Source organism: Myodes glareolus, chromosome 2 (genome assembly GCF_982192425.1).
Source record: "Myodes glareolus chromosome 2, mMyoGla1.1, whole genome shotgun sequence".
Taxonomy (NCBI): Eukaryota; Metazoa; Chordata; class Mammalia; order Rodentia; family Cricetidae; genus Myodes; species Myodes glareolus.
Genome location: NC_142027.1, coordinates 79,064,016 through 79,080,392, shown reverse-complemented (window position 1 = coordinate 79,080,392; position 16,377 = coordinate 79,064,016). Strand labels below are relative to the sequence as shown.

The 16,377-nt window shown below is 49.1% G+C and overlaps 2 protein-coding genes across 5 annotated transcripts in view; one reads left to right on the top strand and one right to left on the bottom strand.

Moving 5' to 3' along the window:
- The window catches only part of Map3k13 (mitogen-activated protein kinase kinase kinase 13), a 161,515-nt gene extending 155,158 nt beyond the window's left edge, over positions 1 to 6,357 (top strand). For all 4 annotated transcript variants that reach the window (XM_048453824.3, XM_048453825.3, XM_048453826.3 and 1 more), the window contains one exon: positions 813 to 6,357. In XM_048453824.3, the coding sequence (XP_048309781.3) occupies positions 813 to 914 (102 nt within the window). In that variant the 3' untranslated portion in view covers positions 915 to 6,357. The remainder of the gene's footprint in view (positions 1 to 812) is intronic.
- Positions 6,358 to 7,504: 1,147 nt separating this feature from the next.
- On the bottom strand, positions 7,505 to 14,852 carry Tmem41a (transmembrane protein 41A). The gene is made up of 5 exons (XM_048453827.3): positions 14,665 to 14,852; positions 13,290 to 13,443; positions 11,403 to 11,564; positions 10,321 to 10,459; positions 7,505 to 8,328 (listed from the first exon to the last, which is right to left on the bottom strand). Exons 1-5 carry the CDS (start codon positions 14,781 to 14,783, stop codon positions 8,108 to 8,110), a joined length of 795 nt encoding a protein of 264 aa, XP_048309784.1. The 5' UTR covers positions 14,784 to 14,852; the 3' UTR covers positions 7,505 to 8,107.
- Positions 14,853 to 16,377: the final 1,525 nt, after the last annotated feature.

Sequence of the window (16,377 nt, the reverse complement as noted above, 5' to 3'; positions counted from 1 at the left end):
ACTCAAGAAAGCAACATCAAGATTTGTCTATAGGCCAGTCTGATGAAAGCGTTTTCTCAAGTGAGGTTTCCTCTCCTCAAATGACCCCAGCTTGTGTCAAGTTGATAGAACAACTAAAGTAGGTTCAAGCCTCAGGGTCTTTATAATTTTCAATCAGTAGATAAAATATGCACCGCCTCCATGATGTAGATACAAACATGTAGTTGTGGGGCTCTCTGAATAAGGACAGTGTCTCACAAGTGAGCGAGAGACATGAAATGTTTGAAAATCCCACCCCCTGTTCATCCCATCTTCCAGTCCTGTTAGGGAACTGGGTGTCCCTCCCTCCATGCCCTCACTCTCCTCTGGACTCAGACTCCCTAGACAGATGCAAAACCCAGCCATTCTATCTACCATGTAACCTTGGGCAAGTTGCTTAGCCTCACTGAAAGTAAGTGTCCTTACCTATAAAATGTGTGTGATATCTATCAAATCTATGAGAAATGGCCAGTTTCAGTAGGTGAGTAGATGGTTGTGAATAGACTGGACTAGCAGATGTAAAGGACTCAGAGCAAGTGATACCCGAGGCTCTGGAATGCTATGGAAACAAGATGTAAGTCAGCATCACCAACTTTACATAGCTCTCTTCTCCAAAAGCTCCCCCAAGAACAGTGTCATCATCTGTCCTGGTCAGCTCCTATAACACAGGAAGTGTTCAGCTCACCTTCAGTGAGGGTGGAAGAGGGAGGTAAGGGCTGTCAGGGGAAAGTGTGCAGCAGGCCCTCACTGAGGGCGGTAGGAGGGAATTAAGATCTCTTGTCTAAACTCTGCAGAACCCTGTGCAGTTTGGAGACTCGGACTGTGACTCTTCAGAGGGGGAGTGTTCGGATGCCACTGTTAGGACCAGCAGGAACTACAGCTCTGCTACTTGGTGACAAAGGCTCTCCGTCCGAAGACTTGAGACGCTGGCATCTCGAATCCTCTCCAGCCCTAGACTCCTCCCACCTGCATTTGTCCAGGAGGAGTGGCCCCATCCAAGAAACAAGCCACACTGACAGAAACATGAGATTTGTCAAATCTCTGGGAAAATACCCAAATGAAATTCCATCTCACTGAGCATTTCAATCAAGAATGGCAGGGATCTATAGTACTGAATACTCCAGCTACTGTAACATTGATATTTATTTTTGTTGAACATTTTAACCCTTTGTATTGTAAAGAGTGAACTATATATGATAACAGATACAATAATTTCTTTACAAAAAAAAAAAAGGAAAGGAAAGAGGGTCTTTAGGAGCAACATTGGAGTTTGTGGGGCTGGGAGGTGTCACTGTCCCTTGAACATGGGACCAGGTCTTTTGTCCATGCTTGAAGAGTTGTAACGAGACACACTGAACATTTACAAGCCAAAAGAAATGCAGCCATGTTAAGTTCAACGGCTCGTCTGTGCAACGGATGGAAATGACCTAAAGCTGAGTGATCCGATAGCCCCAAAGCCTTGGAGCGCACGCACTTCCTCTGAGAGGAAAAAGCAAACAGAACTGGAACCGCACATCTGGAAACGACTTCACTTCTTAAACACTAAGCAGAATCTGGCAGTAAAGGTTATGGTATCATCAGGTCTTGCCCTTAGCAAAAGCTTGCCTTTAAACGCTGCCACCATCAGGACCTCGACCGGCATGGTCTTTCAGACTCGGGTGCCATTTCTTCTTCCTTTCCTTCCACCTGTTGGTACCTGTTTCAGGAAGGGGAAGGGGTCTTGAATGGGACAGGAGGACACTGAGTGGCATTAAGAAAACATACCTGCAAAACTTCTTCTTCAGGAGGGCCGTGTTCAGCGATACAAGCAAGATGGCGCAACCCCTCAGGGGACCAGGTTGTCTATCTCCTGGAATCATATTGATTCACACAGACAGCAGCTAGGACGTGTGTGTCCAGTGTCCAGTCCCAAACCATCTTTATTCTTGTTCTTGATCTTACTCTAGCTTTGGTGGCTGTCTATCAGTGTAGCATACAAGACAAAGTAAGCAGCTTGCAGGAAGGTGGCCTGTCTCGCCACGTTTTGTTAAATGCTTCTTGTAAAATGCGGTTTGTTTTCATTCGGAACCACTGCAGTTTTGTTTAGTGGGGTTAGGAAACTTGTAGAAGGAGCAGCTGATGCTAAGCAGGAATTAGGATTACTTTAGTATCTCAAAAGCATGTGATCCTTCCTGTGTCCAGAGTCCTGCCTGGGCTGTGAAAAGTACTCCAGGTAATTTGTGGAGTATTGGCTTGAAGCAGGAAAAGTCTCGCAGGCCGCTGAGGGCTGGATTACAGGTGGGCCCCACCATGCCTGGCTTAAAGATGTCTTATCTAGAATTCGTGTACATGTGCAGTGGCCTGATTCCTGTCTCCAATGCAGGCTTCTGCCAAATCTGAACTTGCTAGATTCTGACATTTCATCCTGTAAGGATGTTAGGTTTTAAGACATTCCAACCCCAGTGGAAATGGTGCCCCTGGCCGGGGGTCACTGACTGCATCAGCCAAAAATGAAAAGCAGGAGGGGACTTAGAGCCGGCCTTCTGTTTGACCTCTCCTTTGTTTACACTTTATGTTGAGACATTGATTTTGAATTTTAGTGTCTATAATTTTTAGCTCATAGGAAGGATGAAGGAAAATGTTTAACTTGGAAAGCAGTATTGTTTCGTTAAATTATTCCATTTTGTATGAACTGTAGCAGGACTACACAGGAGAGCTTAAGTTATGACATTCTTATCCTTGTTGTTTTACTTTATGTTGTCATAATTTTCTGTTGACCAGAAGGTGTGGCGTATGATGTAGCACAATGACTGTTTCTTGTAACCATGGATTATTATGGACTTCTGTGGGCCTAGTGAAGGGGTGGGGATGGAGCTGCCTGTGGGATGCCTGGCATTCCTCAGTGCACTCCCTGGTGGTTTCCCTGGCTTCCTGGATGCAGCAGAGGCTCTGAGGGGGTGTGTTCTGTCCCGACAAACGTTGGGTACACTGTGATGCTTTTGTTTTTAACTGATTGTAAAAACTCCGGAATGGGCAGATGACCAAGTTGATGAACAAGTCGTTCAAAAGTCCCAAAAGTTATAAACTTTCTCCTCCAATGTCTTAGAAATAAAATCCTGGCACTGAAGTAGAGGCAAAAAGAGATTTACTGCTCAGAGAGCAAGACAAAGCCTTTCTGCTCTGCGGAGGCTCATGAGGCAGTTTCAGGAGTGCAGCAAAGCGGGTCATCGCCTTCCCACTGAGCCCCACAGATTGGGAAGAGCAGAAAGACTAGAACAAAGAGAAGTGCGTAATGCGAGTCACGATCCGCTTCTGGAATAGACATGAGCTCTAGGAGGGGGAGGCATTTGGGGGTCACAGGGCTGGGGAATGACATCAGAGGCACTATTCCCTCATCCTCCAGCCTCAGGTCCCTTATTCCTTGGAATTGAGACTCTTTATGTCTAACACAAAGCAGAACTAGCTGTTTACACAAAGGCCAACTTCTGTCTGGCACCTGGTCCTCCCAGGAAACGCACCTGCTACATCAGTCTTCTTTCTGCATTCCCGTCCTCCCCATCCATCACGCTAAGGTCACTTTTATCTGGCTTAACTGTCATAGGCATGCTAGGGGTGTGGTGTGGACTCCAGTCCTTCGCTGTACCATCAAGATAGGAGTAAAACCCACACCTTTTGAGTAGAATTACTGTTCTAAGCAAGGTTAAAGGGGAAAATAGGCTTCCCCCACCTTCCCCGCAGAGCCTGCCCTGGAGCAGGAAACTGGAGTGTGTTTCCTTTAGAACACTGTAGTCAGCAGAACTCTGAGTGGAGAGCCAGGAACGTAAGAGCCAGCTCTTCAGTGCCCATAGCTGCCGCCACGCGTTGGCGCTTTGAGAAGCCTTGCCAGGCCCATCTCAAGCTTCGTCTCTGGGTGCAGGATGAACACGATCACTCTTTGGCCATCTGGCTTGGACTGACTACCAAGGGGAGTTCCAGTTTTGCATTGCAGTCAAGCACTGGATTTTCTCCCTTCTTCTAGATCAAGTCGCTGAACAAAAATCCCTCTTAAAAACTGCTTAGCCCAGGAACAGAGTCCTGTGTCCACTTTGAAACATAGCTCACCTGAGAGCCAGCTGCAGGACTGTGGGAGAGCCTGCACAGGGCACTGAAGTGATGTTGTAAGGTGTCTTGAGTGGCCTGATTGAAGACTGAGTATTTTAAGCCTTTAGGTCCACCAAATTCATCCTGGAATTAAGGTCATTTTGAGTAGGTACTGTGTGCTACTTACTCGGGGCCCCACTGTGCTCTGCTGTCCCCAACCCACTCCAGGCGATGGAGGCGGTGACTTTGGAGTCCATGTCACTAACTCAGGGTTGTCAGTGTCCCCACAAGGTAGCACTGACATCTTCTCAGTGGGAACGTGTTCCTATTGATTCTGTGATTTACTGTTTTTTCTCATGCTCTTATGTCTCAAATGTCCCTATTTTTTTATTCCTTGAGAATTTGATACTTGCATACAATGCAATATGATCACATTCACTCCATTCCCCCTCCGTAGCCCACGCAAAACATCCTCCTCCCAACTTCATGGTTTTGTTTGGGGGTGGGGGTTAGGTTGTTGTTTTGGTCACTCGCCAAGTCTAGCAGTGCCGCCCATGTGTGCATGCATATGGGGACATCCACAAGTAGGGGCATGGGAAGCTAAGGGATCCACTTCCACGGGAAAGGGGTGATCCTCCTTCCCCCAGTAGCTGTCAGCTGCCAGGAGCTCAAAATAGGGCGGGGCCTGGAGATCGGCTTCCCACTCAAATTCTCTTAGAGAAAGAAAATTCTCGCTGGGTGTGGTGGCGTATGCCTTTAATCCTAGCTCTGGGAGAGGCAGAGACAGGTAGAACTTTGTGATTTCAAGGCCAGCCTGGTCTACATTCAAGCTGGTCAAAGAGACTTGATGAGACACTGTCTCAAAAAAAAAAAAAAAAATCTGCCCTGCATCACATATACCATGTTTATTTCTCCAGAAACCAAAACACCACCCTATGCCACCATGGACCACCTCCACACTAAGCCCCATGGCAGCATCTTTTACTGAGCACTGTATTGCTCCCTGCGGAGCCTTGCTACAGCCTCAGAGCCACTCACAGCAGCATCTGGAGCATCCGTCATTACTGGTTGGAAGTTATATGCAAAGTGTTTATTAACCCAGCTCTGCACTCACAACCGTTCCCTAAAGACAAGTCTAGACCCTCAGTTCCTGATGGACAAGTCTAGGACCACACCAGTAGCCTCCTAGGGTCCCCAAGGCTGACAGGGCATGTCATGACAAAGGGCCACTGCCATCATTCTTCCCCTTTGGACTGCAGACCAGTTGCCTCAGCACCAATCGCATCTCTACCCACACTGAGCTGTACCGGATGAGCACACCCTTCCCTGTCTGGGAACTGAAGTGTGCAGTCTGTTACTTGCTTCCTCCCAAAATGCTGTGAAACTTTGTCAAGACTTCAACTGTCAGTATGGTTCAGCCTTCCCAGGCAGCAAGGTTTTTCTTTGCTGATGCCATCGAACAAACGTCCCAGTGTGCTTACCTCCCTCCAGACTGTCCCATTGGATGCGTTTGTTTGCTTCTCTGTATAGCTTAATTGGCACTGCAGATGCCCCTTCAGACAAGAATGGACTGAACTAGACTGCTGAGTGGTGGACCCAGTGGAACCCAGAACGTTTCTCAGGGACAGGTGGCCAAAGAGGATAGCTCTCAGAAACAGGGAAAGAGCTGGGTTAGGCTTTGGTAAATGCCACATGCCTGGCAAAGGCGTGCCACTTGCCTGGCAAAGGCATGTCATCAGGATTTCAGGTGCCACATCCTCAGCAGCTGGCAAGGCCACTATCAGGAAGCTTCCGGCACAATCACAGCCCTACTCTCCAGGGCCCCTGCACAGTACTGGAGGTCACTGGTATCCGGCCAGTGACCACAGTCCTCCCATGGCCACAAGCCAGAGGGCCCAGCCACATGTGCAAGCTATTAGGAAAAGGTATCTTGACCGTATCACCCCAGGGGCTCTTCACCTTAGAACCCTACTTCCCAGCAGATGAGGAAATCTTTTGAGTCTTTTTTCATTAATGTATGTATGTCTGCCCCCACCCCTCCCTCTCTTTCTCTCTATGATTATTTATTACAATAATTTGAGCTCCTGTTGATTCAGGGCAAATGAATTTCTTTCAAGTATTAAAGTCTCAAAATGAACTCCCTTGTCTCCTTGAAGCTCCCAGGTCCCCGGCTCCACGTCATTTTCAGATCTGGCTCTGGCTTTGTACCGAACAGCAATGGGAACAAGAATGATTATGAAAACAAACCAATGCATGAAATTAAACAAAAAGTCTACCTGGTGTGTTCTGGTCCTGTCTTTTCCTAAAGGTGCTGTTGGCATCCTACAAGCTACCCTGCCAGGGTTTTTCAGGGAAAAGGCAAGCTGGGTTCTGCAGCCAGGACTCTTACATTTCAGGGACAAGCACTAAAGTTGCGGTTTGAGCTTTCCCATAAAGGCTTAGGCAGGCACTCCGGTTCTTCCCGAGCCATCTGCTACCATTCCTGCAGCTGTCCTGTTACCAATGACATCACTCTTAGAGAAGCCAAGAGAGGCAAATGGGAAGCTGGCATAATTTGGTCAGAGGCCTGCTGGGAATAGGAAGTTAAACCAGTCTTTTGGATTATGTTTTAGGCAATTCTGGTCCCTTTGGTAAAGGCAGTTTTGAGTCAGCAACATGCACAGACCAGCTCTTAAGTTCTGTCTTCACTGCAGAACGTTTATGTCCATGGATTTGGGAAATCCCTTCCCCCGTGAGCTCAATCATGATAAGGCACACTTGTGCAAAACCCCGCTGGGGACACACATGCAAAGGGGGAGAAAACCCCGTCTTCTCTCCCTCTCTATTCCAAAATGCTCTGGAACCACCGGCTTCAAGTGTAGTCTCTTTCACGTCACCCCTCATTAGAAAGACCTCTTTCACACATTTCTCTTTTTAATGAAAGCCTTAAAAACGCCATGACATGGAAATCCAGTCTCACTGTGGAGCCCGAGTACGCACATCAGGCCTCGACTGAAGCCTTGGCAAGAGTCCTGGCTGAGCCCAGACCTGAGACAAACACACCAGCCCAGCCTGTGACGCCTGAGAGCAGCAATGCTGGCAAGTCCTTGTCGTGAGTCGTCCCCACGAGGTCCAAGCCCACAGAGCCATCAGCCCAGGGCCACAGCTGGGAGACACAGTGACAGCTGTGAGTGACTACAAAGCACTCACACCCTCACACCGCTCTTCCCTCCTAGAATTAAAAGGTACAAATTCCTCAGCTGTTCTTGCAAAGGCAAAACAAAAAATCACCGGCTGGCAACCTCCTGTACTGACGCCACTCTCCCAGCAGGAGGCGGTAGAAGGGATTCCCAGGTGGAACATACATAGCCAGCCATTTGATTCAAAGCATGGCAGGGCCTCGGGATGGGGGAGCATTTCCTCAGAACACATTCAGAACATGCCAAGCTGGCTCCATTCATATTTAATCATGTTTGAATCGGCTTAACTCTCAAGACATACAACCAGAAGGAGCGGAGACACAGAAATACCAGTGTGTGAACAGAGATATTACAGGAATCATTGCACTCAAGCTGTGTGTGTAAGTCTGAGGCAGTTCCTCATGGGTCCCTTGGCTTATGGAGAGGTAGATCAGCAGCAAAAAAGTAGAGAAGACACTCTTCAGGAGACTAACGGGCTAGAGTTCTGTCTGATACTAATATGCACGGGGACTTAACAGGAGTACCTGTTACACAGCCTGTCCAAAAGGCCACCAGCATCTTCTCCCAAGACATCTCAGGGACTGGCAAGAGGCAAGCCCAACAGACGGAGTCCCTATTATTGGATAGAACCAAAACAAGATTTTCTAGAAAGCAGTTCATTTCACAGAGCCCTGCTAAACGGGACTGGACCCTCAAGCAGAGAACCCTTCTGATAGGCCTCTGCACACACTAGAACGCCGATCAGATCACCTTTCTGAGGGTGATTAAAACACAGTGAGGACAATAAAGGCCCGTGCCCATCACACAGACCAGTAGTAGAGTCCAGGGCTGTGGTAAACATGGCACATGTGTCACGCATCCTTCCTGCCACCGAGGTGACGCGTGCTCCTTGGGTCACTCGGGGCCAGGTGCTTTCCGCTGAATTTCTTGATGAGGGTTCCAGGAACCAAAGCAACCAGGGCAATGGCCAACAGCTTCAGGACAGTTTCCCAGGAGAAGAGAGCATCCAGAGAAGTGAGGGTGGACAGGATGGAGCCTGTCTGCACGCAGATGAAGTTGTATGGAATCAAACCTGGAAAAAGCAAAGTGGAGATGGTCTGTTAATGGGGCAAGGTGGTGAGAACCAGCACTAGATGATGGCCAAGGATTCAGAACAGTGACTCTGTCTCCAACTCTTAACCTCCTAACATTCTACTCCTTCCTTTTCTCCCCACACTTCCTATATACATCTGCCTTACCCAACAAAAGGCCTTAATATGGGCCATACAAATATATGTGTGTGTGCATGTATGTGTGTATATACATACACATATATGTATGTATACATTTCCATAAGGAAAATTTACTACCCATAATAAAATAATAAATCAGAGAGTGAGGTGAGAGATGCTGGCGTCTGTGCCCCTGCTGAAGGTGGGACCCAAGAGCCGAACCAGAGAAAGAGACTAGCAACATGAAATTTTCAGTGTGCATTAAAGACTTTTAAAACCCAACAAACAAAACAACTTTCTCCAAAGTACAACTTTGTCCTGCACTCTAAGAATTCAACTGGCTTCTGGACTCCATAGTCTGCCTGGCAGCCTGGCAGCAGGTGGCATAAAAATTCCTTAGAATCAGGCATGGTGGCACATGCTTATAATTTCAGGAATCAGGAGGTGGAGGCAGGATAATAGCAGCAAATTCAAGGCCAGCCTGGACTACGTGCTGAGACTTTGTCTCAAAACGAAAACCAACCACCAAGAGCCCTGTGATGTGTAAGGAAAAAAAAAATGCTAGGTCAGGCACAACAGAACACACCTTCGGCACCAGCTCGCAGGAGGGAGGTGGATGGATCTCTGTGTGTTCTAAGACTTCCTGGTCTACAAAGCAGAGTTGAGAGCCAGCCAGAGCTCCATAAAGAGACCCTATCTCAAAAGGAAATGGTAAGCCAAGTGTAGTGGATGCCTGCAGTCCCAGCGCTTGGAAGACTGACAAACAAACAAACAAAAAAGAAAAACTGAAAGTTTGAGGCCTGCCTTGGGTATATAACACAGCCACATCACAAACAAATAATAAGACAAAATACATCCTTGGGCTCCACCTCAGAGACACTAGTTCTTGCTCTGCAGTAAAACCCAGGAGCCCACATTTTAGAGGCCTTTTTCCCGCCCCCACTCCTGAGTTTCTGATTGGCTGGGACCCTGATAATCCATTCCTCTACCTCAGGGAAGAAGTATATGGGAGATAATGATCAGACCGTTCAAGGTCACACAGCTTGGCCCTCAAGAAGGAACTCTGTCTCCAGAGTCTTTCCAAGCTAGTGTCACTGCGGTGATGACAAGCCTTTAGCCCCCATTAGCTGAGACGCTGAGATGCTGCAAGAACTGGCTGTGGTGAGCCTCCTTCCGTCTCTCTCAGACATTCCTATTAATAGCAGCTGCACATTTGTTAACTTGGACATAAACCCCTGAATGCCATTCCCCGCACTCTAAGAAAGGTCTGAGCATCTCTGCCCCTGGCTTAAGGAGGGTGGTAGCTTACCGCCGTGAGAAGGTAACACTCACAGATGGATGGGTGGGGTGTGGTCACTCTAACCTGAAGCCCACACTTCAAGAAACACTGCTCCTAACCCCAGCTCAGATCCAGCTCAGTGATTTCCTGAGGGGAAATACGGTCATACTGTTCTCAGAAGAGAGATAGAAGCCTCTCTGATGCCAGCCCTCTCTAAGACCCCTTAGTCAAAGCGGCCGGTGCCAGAAAGGAACTCCCTTGCTCTGCACCGGCCCTTCAGCCTGCTAGCACTTCTCGGAGCCAAGTCATGTAGTTTACAGAGATGATCCTGTTCAATCCCAGGGCCCAGCACGTACTGGGCACATAAGAAGTACTGAGTTTGGCCATGGAATGAACAACCCTTAGTTGTTCTAAAAGCATTGTATGGGTTTCATGTTCAAGTCAGAAGAGGTCTGGTATCAGAGAAGGGTGTGTCAAGGGGCAGGTCTGGAGATGCTGCTGGTGGGCAAGCGTATGGCCAGGTGGCAGGTGATGGAGGGCAGGGCCTCCACCAGCACCCCTCCCCCCACCTTACCGATGAGCACGGAGAAGAAAAACTGCACAATGGGGATGTTCAGGATCGGGGCCGACAGGTTCAAGAACCAGTTCGGTGTCATGGGGAAGAGTCTGAGGAACAGCAGGAAAAAGAACAGGCTGTTTCTATTCTCCTCCACCTGCAGAGAGAGCCCGCCGTCAGGAGCAGAAGGCTTCTTCCCAGCTCCTCCCACGTTCCCATTTTGAAAACACAGCTAATCCCAGCACTCAGGAACTCAGGAGGCTGAAACAGGAGGACTCCCACAAGGTTGAAGCTAACCTGAGTTATGCATGAGATCTTGTCTCAATAAAAACAAAAACTGGGGGGTGGGGGGGGAAGGACTGGAGAGATGGCCTTAGTGGTTAAGAGCACTGGCTGTTCTTCCAAAAGACCAGGGTTCAATTCTCAGCACCCACATGGCAGCTCACAACTGTCTGTAACTCCAGTTCTGACATCACCACACAGACATACACGCAGGCAAAACCCCAAAGTGCATCAAATAAATAGATAAATAAATATAAATCTTTAAAAAACTTAAACTATTCTTTAAAATTAAAAACAAACTGGACTGGGGAGATAGTGCAGACAGTAAAATGTGTGCCCTGTCAGCATAAGGATCCACATTTGATCACCAGTACCAATGTCAAATAAAAATAAGCCTGGGGCGTGGCACAAGCCTGGGATGCCAGTGCTGGAAGCAGAGACAGGAGGATCCATGAGGTTTGCTGCCCAACCAGTCCGCCAAATCAGTGAGCTCTGGGCTCAGTGAAAGACTGTCAGATGCACTCACACATACACAAGCTCATGTATACGCACACACACCAACACACATACACACCCAAAGTTAACTAAATAGCTGAGAATCAGGGAGGTCAGACGCTCAACTCAAAGCTAGAGAGCAAGTAAGGACAAGAATGGAACTGGGATTTGATCACGGGTCTCTGCTTCCGAAAGACATCAAATGAACCTTTCCCAGCTCCCAGGCAGGGTGAAGGGGCACTGTGGGAAACCCCTGCTTCTCGCTCTTCTCAGACCATGAGCTGATGCTCAGGGACCAGCATCCAGGTGTGCCCCCATCTTACCTTCCTCTGCAGCAGGGCAACTTTATCAGGAAAGTAGGAGATGACCAGCTGTTTGCCAAAAATACTGGAAAGCAGGTAGCAGCATGTGGCACCCACCGACGTCAGCACACAGCACAGCAAAAGTCCCAGCCATGGCCCAAACAAGGCACCAGCCAAAACATTCTGCAAAGAAAGCAAGACCTCGGCCATGAGAACATCTAGCCGCTGTCAGTGACCTGTACTGGAGCCTGTGCATTGGCTCCCTTACTTTCAGAGATTTTCACAGCCAAAACCCAAGGCCAATTTTAGAAAAATGGAAACATGGAACATAAGCCTCACCTTAAGGGCAAGGCCGAGACCTCAGTGGGCATTGGCAAGTTGAAAAGGAGATTAGGTGCAGACATTACCTGGCTGTGGCAAGGGCTACAGTTACCCCCACAGTCACTGGGGCACCAAAAAGGGAAAGTGAAGCTCACAGGCTATTCTTACTATTGGGCAGACCGCGAATGGACCTTCGGCAATCCGAGCAAGATGTCTTCTTGGCTTTTCACCTGATTAGTAAACTCACGCTGCCCTTCTATGTTGGCCACAGTCCTAATTGACCTATAAAGCCTTAGCTTCACAAAGATGGAAAAGTTAATCAATACTTCCCAAATGCAGGGGTTGGAGAGATGGCTCAGAGGTTAAGAGCACTGGTTGCTCTTCCTCGAGGTCCTGAGTTCAAATCCCAGCAACCACATGGTGTCTCACAACCGTCTGTAATGAAATCTGGTGCTCTCTTCTGGCCTGCATGCATATATGAAGACAGAACACTGTATACATACTAAATAAATCTTTAAAAAAAATACTTCCCAAGTGCAATTTGGCTGGTGAATACCACCCTGCCTTATAGCACAGGATCTGGGAGAAAGCACATGGGAAAAGGCAAGTGTGCTGGCACACGCCTGTGACCCCAGCACTTGGGAGGCTGAGGCAGGAGGATTGTTTTGATTTCAAGGCCAGCCTGGGCTAGCATATGAGTTCCAAACCAGTCTGCGCTACAGAGTGAGACCTCGTCTCAAAGCATGAGCTGAACAGTTGGCTCAGCGGCTGACAATGCTGCCTGCTAGAGTGGAGGACCAGTGTTTGGGTCCCAGCACCCACGCTGGGTGGCCGACAACCGTCTGTAACACCAGCTCCAGGAGATCTGGTGCCCTCTTCTGACCTCCAAGGGTACCTATACATATATGCACATACACACACGTACACATAAACCAATCTTTTAAAAAGCGTGAGCAAGTGAGTAAATGAACGAGTGAGCTAAAGTAAGCAAACAGGCAAGAGGGGACCTTGGCAGTGAGGCTGTGGCTGCAATACATACTTGGCGTACATACGTACACATACATATGTCCTAAGTAGTCCTCAATAGACCTCTGTCTTGTGCTACCCCTACCCCATCCTACGGGGAGAGACAGCCGCACAACCAAGATCACATTAGGCAGCATTAAAATGCACCCCAACCCGGGTATGCAGCCCTTACTAGCCCACACTCTATAGCACCAAGTAGCAGCTAGCTCTTTTTTTGTCCTGAAGCAGGATCAGCTCAAGGGGGAAGTCAGTCCCAGGTCGGCCCTGACCTCCACCGTCCAGCTCCCTCTCTCAGACATGTTTGCTTTTCTTCCCGTTTCCAACCCTCAATCTGCTTGGGTAGATCTAAGTTAAGTCGGGAGTAGGAAACTGTGCTGGGAGAGGAGAGGGGAGCAGGACAATGGGAAGCTTGGAGCATCACTACGTGCTAAGTGCCCACTTGTGCCAGCCTCTCCGAGCTCATGTTTCATTTCATCCAGCCCCACAACCAAAGGGTTGCCTGGGGGAGTGGCCACATTTTACAGAAGAGGAAGCCGGTTGGAAAGAAGGCAAGACACTGACCAGGAAACTGGAGCCAGGGATGGCAAAGCCCTGTTTGTAGAGGTAGGCACTGCAGAAGAGCAGGAACACATAGGCCTGGTGCTCCTTCCGGTACTCTCTAAGGACCTCGGAGAGCTCCCGCAGCTCGGCTAGATCTGAGGGGAACCACAGCGACCTAGGGATTGGAAAATCAGATGAAAACATGGGTTCCAGAGAAGCCTGGTGCCTAAGAAAGTTAGTTCATTCTTTCTAGAGTAAGTTATAAACATGTAATCTGGCCATCTGGGAATACATACAAAGAAGAACTCGAGATGACAGGTGACCCAGTATAACACAACACAGGCCGATAGGAGAGCCCTGACTTGGGAGTAAGAGACCTGAACGGGCATCCCCATTCTGCTGTGTTCCAGTTGTGTGACCTTGTAGTGTTCATGGGTCTCATTTTCCTCGCCTAAAAAGGGTCTGGTGCTGGATAATCGCTGAATTCCCTCTTTACTTACTCAGACGGTGTAAGATGGAATTCAGCAGCCTCTCCCACCCAGAGCATGATCTCATCACTGGGTTCTAGTCTCTTTGATCTAGTCCAAAGAGGCAGGTATATGCATTTCCAGGCAAGTCCTGGGCATCCTAAATTGCCTGCCTTTCAAGGATACCCCTCCCCAGCAAGCTCAGAACTCTTTAGACGCCGTGTTGCCCCAGACGTACTAGGCAGAAACATGTTTCAATTTTATCTATCTCACATCATAAATACAGCTTTCTTGATAAGATGGCAGGCTTGCAGCCAATCCTTCCCAAGAGCCTCCCTTTTCACCCGGCTCTAGGCCTGGAGCATTGTGAATCCGGTCCAAGGGTCACAGTACAAAGACTACCCTGCCTCTGCCATCTCAACACTCCAGTAGAGATAAATTGTAAGCAACCCCTCCTAGTTCTCCCGAGTACCTCTGACATTCACAAGAAAGCTCTTTCAGTTCCAGTAAGAGACAATGACTGAGAACAGCTGTCCTGCAACTCAAATACCAATTGAGCCTCTTGATAATGTGGCAACACGCCAGGCATATTTCATGCACTTTGTAAGTAGTATGCAGCAATCGGGCAACCCGCCCCTTGAGTCTGCGGCCGCCTCTGGACGCCTCCTGACTCGCTCGGCTGTCATGGGGAGCAGTCAGGCAGGAAGAGGCCAGACCGGATCACAGCCTCATAACCCCAAGTCCGGGCTGCGCCTCTCAAGATTGGCTGGTGTGGTAAAGTGGGTTGAGGTAGGAGAGCCACGGTGGCCGAGGTGGCTGCGGCTGGGAGGCGGCGACCGAGCGTGCAGAGAAGCGCCAAGGTCGCCCCGCGCATCACTGGCAACTCTCCGACCTCTGCCCCAGCCGCCGGCCCGCGCGCTCGCACTCACCGGCCTTGGGGCTCCTCGGCCGACGCCAGCCTCGGCCCCGCGGGCAGCTGCGTGGACAGAAGGTACAGCGCGAAGGTGCAGCAGCCGAATACCAGGAGCAGGCCGAGCAGCGCGCGCATGCCGCAGCCGGGCCGGAGAGCGCGCTCCCCGCGTGGCAGCGCCGATCCCTTCCCCGAGAGCAGACTGGGCAGGCGGAGCGCGTTCGTCGACGGACAGGGCGTGGTCTTGCGCGAAGCCCCGCCCCCTCTGAACACTGAGTGTGCTGGTCTGTGCTCTCCCTGCCTTCTCCACTCTGACCTCCTACTGCGCTGCCCCTGTGTCAGAGCTGGAAGTTTTAGGGGTGAGTAGTGAACCTGCCACAGTCAGCTTGCAGCATGGTGGTCAAACAGTCTGGTACATAGTCTGTTACACAAAAAGAATGTAGCCAACAAATGTGGAACTGGCGCTGATGGTGACTACCACAGAAATAAACAGACTTGCCTTCAGTGCCTAATGGGTGTTCACTATCCCCAATCCTCATAAACACACTTCTACAGTATGTGTCTTAACGGATGAAAAAATTTCGGTGTTAAAACTCTTGTCTAGGTCCCTTCACCTGCCGCCATTGCAAGTTGTCTCCACTCCACAACAGACTTCCTTTCTTGCCCATTCATTCATCCACCCACCTGTTCACCCCACAGCAGCTCCCCAGGGTCTACATCAGCTCAGCGCTGGGGCCCCAAGAGTTTGGAATTTGATAGAATTTTCCATTGACATTTGTACGATTATTTCAGCCCTCTGGAGAAAAGGGAAAAAGTGGCCTTGCTAATATAGGACCAATAAAAACCTCTGAAATCAGAGGCCCTCGCCACATGCGCAGTCCACAGTGGATGAAGAAATCTGGGTGTGGCCAGGTGCCGCTCCTGTGAGTGAGAATGTACCCAGCCTCCCTTCACCCAGAGTGCAACCATCCCTTCTTACACAGAGCGGACTCTTGCTATGTAGGAAAGCCTAGAAGATGTAGAGGATGGTGGTGGCTGTTCTTGGTTGTCAACTCGACACCACCTGGAATTAACTAAAACTCAAATGGCTGGGCACACCGGGGATGAATTTTCTTTCTCAATTCAGTCATCCGAAGTGAGAAGACCCACTTTGAATCTGGCTCTCTGAGTTGAGAAGATCCACCTTTCATCTGGGCCACACCTTCCGCCCAGCCGGTATAAAGAACATGGAAGAAGGAAACGTGCTTACTCTCAATGGCAAGTCCGTTTCATTCCCTGGCATTACAATCTACTTTTTTGGCATTCTGTAGTATAGAGAAGACCGACTGAGACATCCAGCCCTGTGGACTGAACTACTGGGACTCTAAGACTCTCTGTTGGTAGACAGCCATTGTTGGAATAACTGGATTATGGTCCATAAAGCATCCTAATAAATTAATAAATCCCCCTCATATACAACAATATATATATATATATTTCTGTTCCTCTGAGAACCCTGACTGAAAAGGTGCCATGATGTTAACTGTCAGTGTGACAGAAGTTAGAGTCACCTCTGGGCATGACTTTGGGGAGATGATTACATTACTGAAGTGGGGAGACCTGTCCACTGTAGGTGGCACCGTTCCCTAGTCAGGGGATCTGGACTGTATAAAAGCTGAGAAACTGGTCCAGGGAGATGGCTCAGCTGGTCAAGGCTCTTGCCTCTAAGCCCGCTGACCAGATTCCAGGAGCC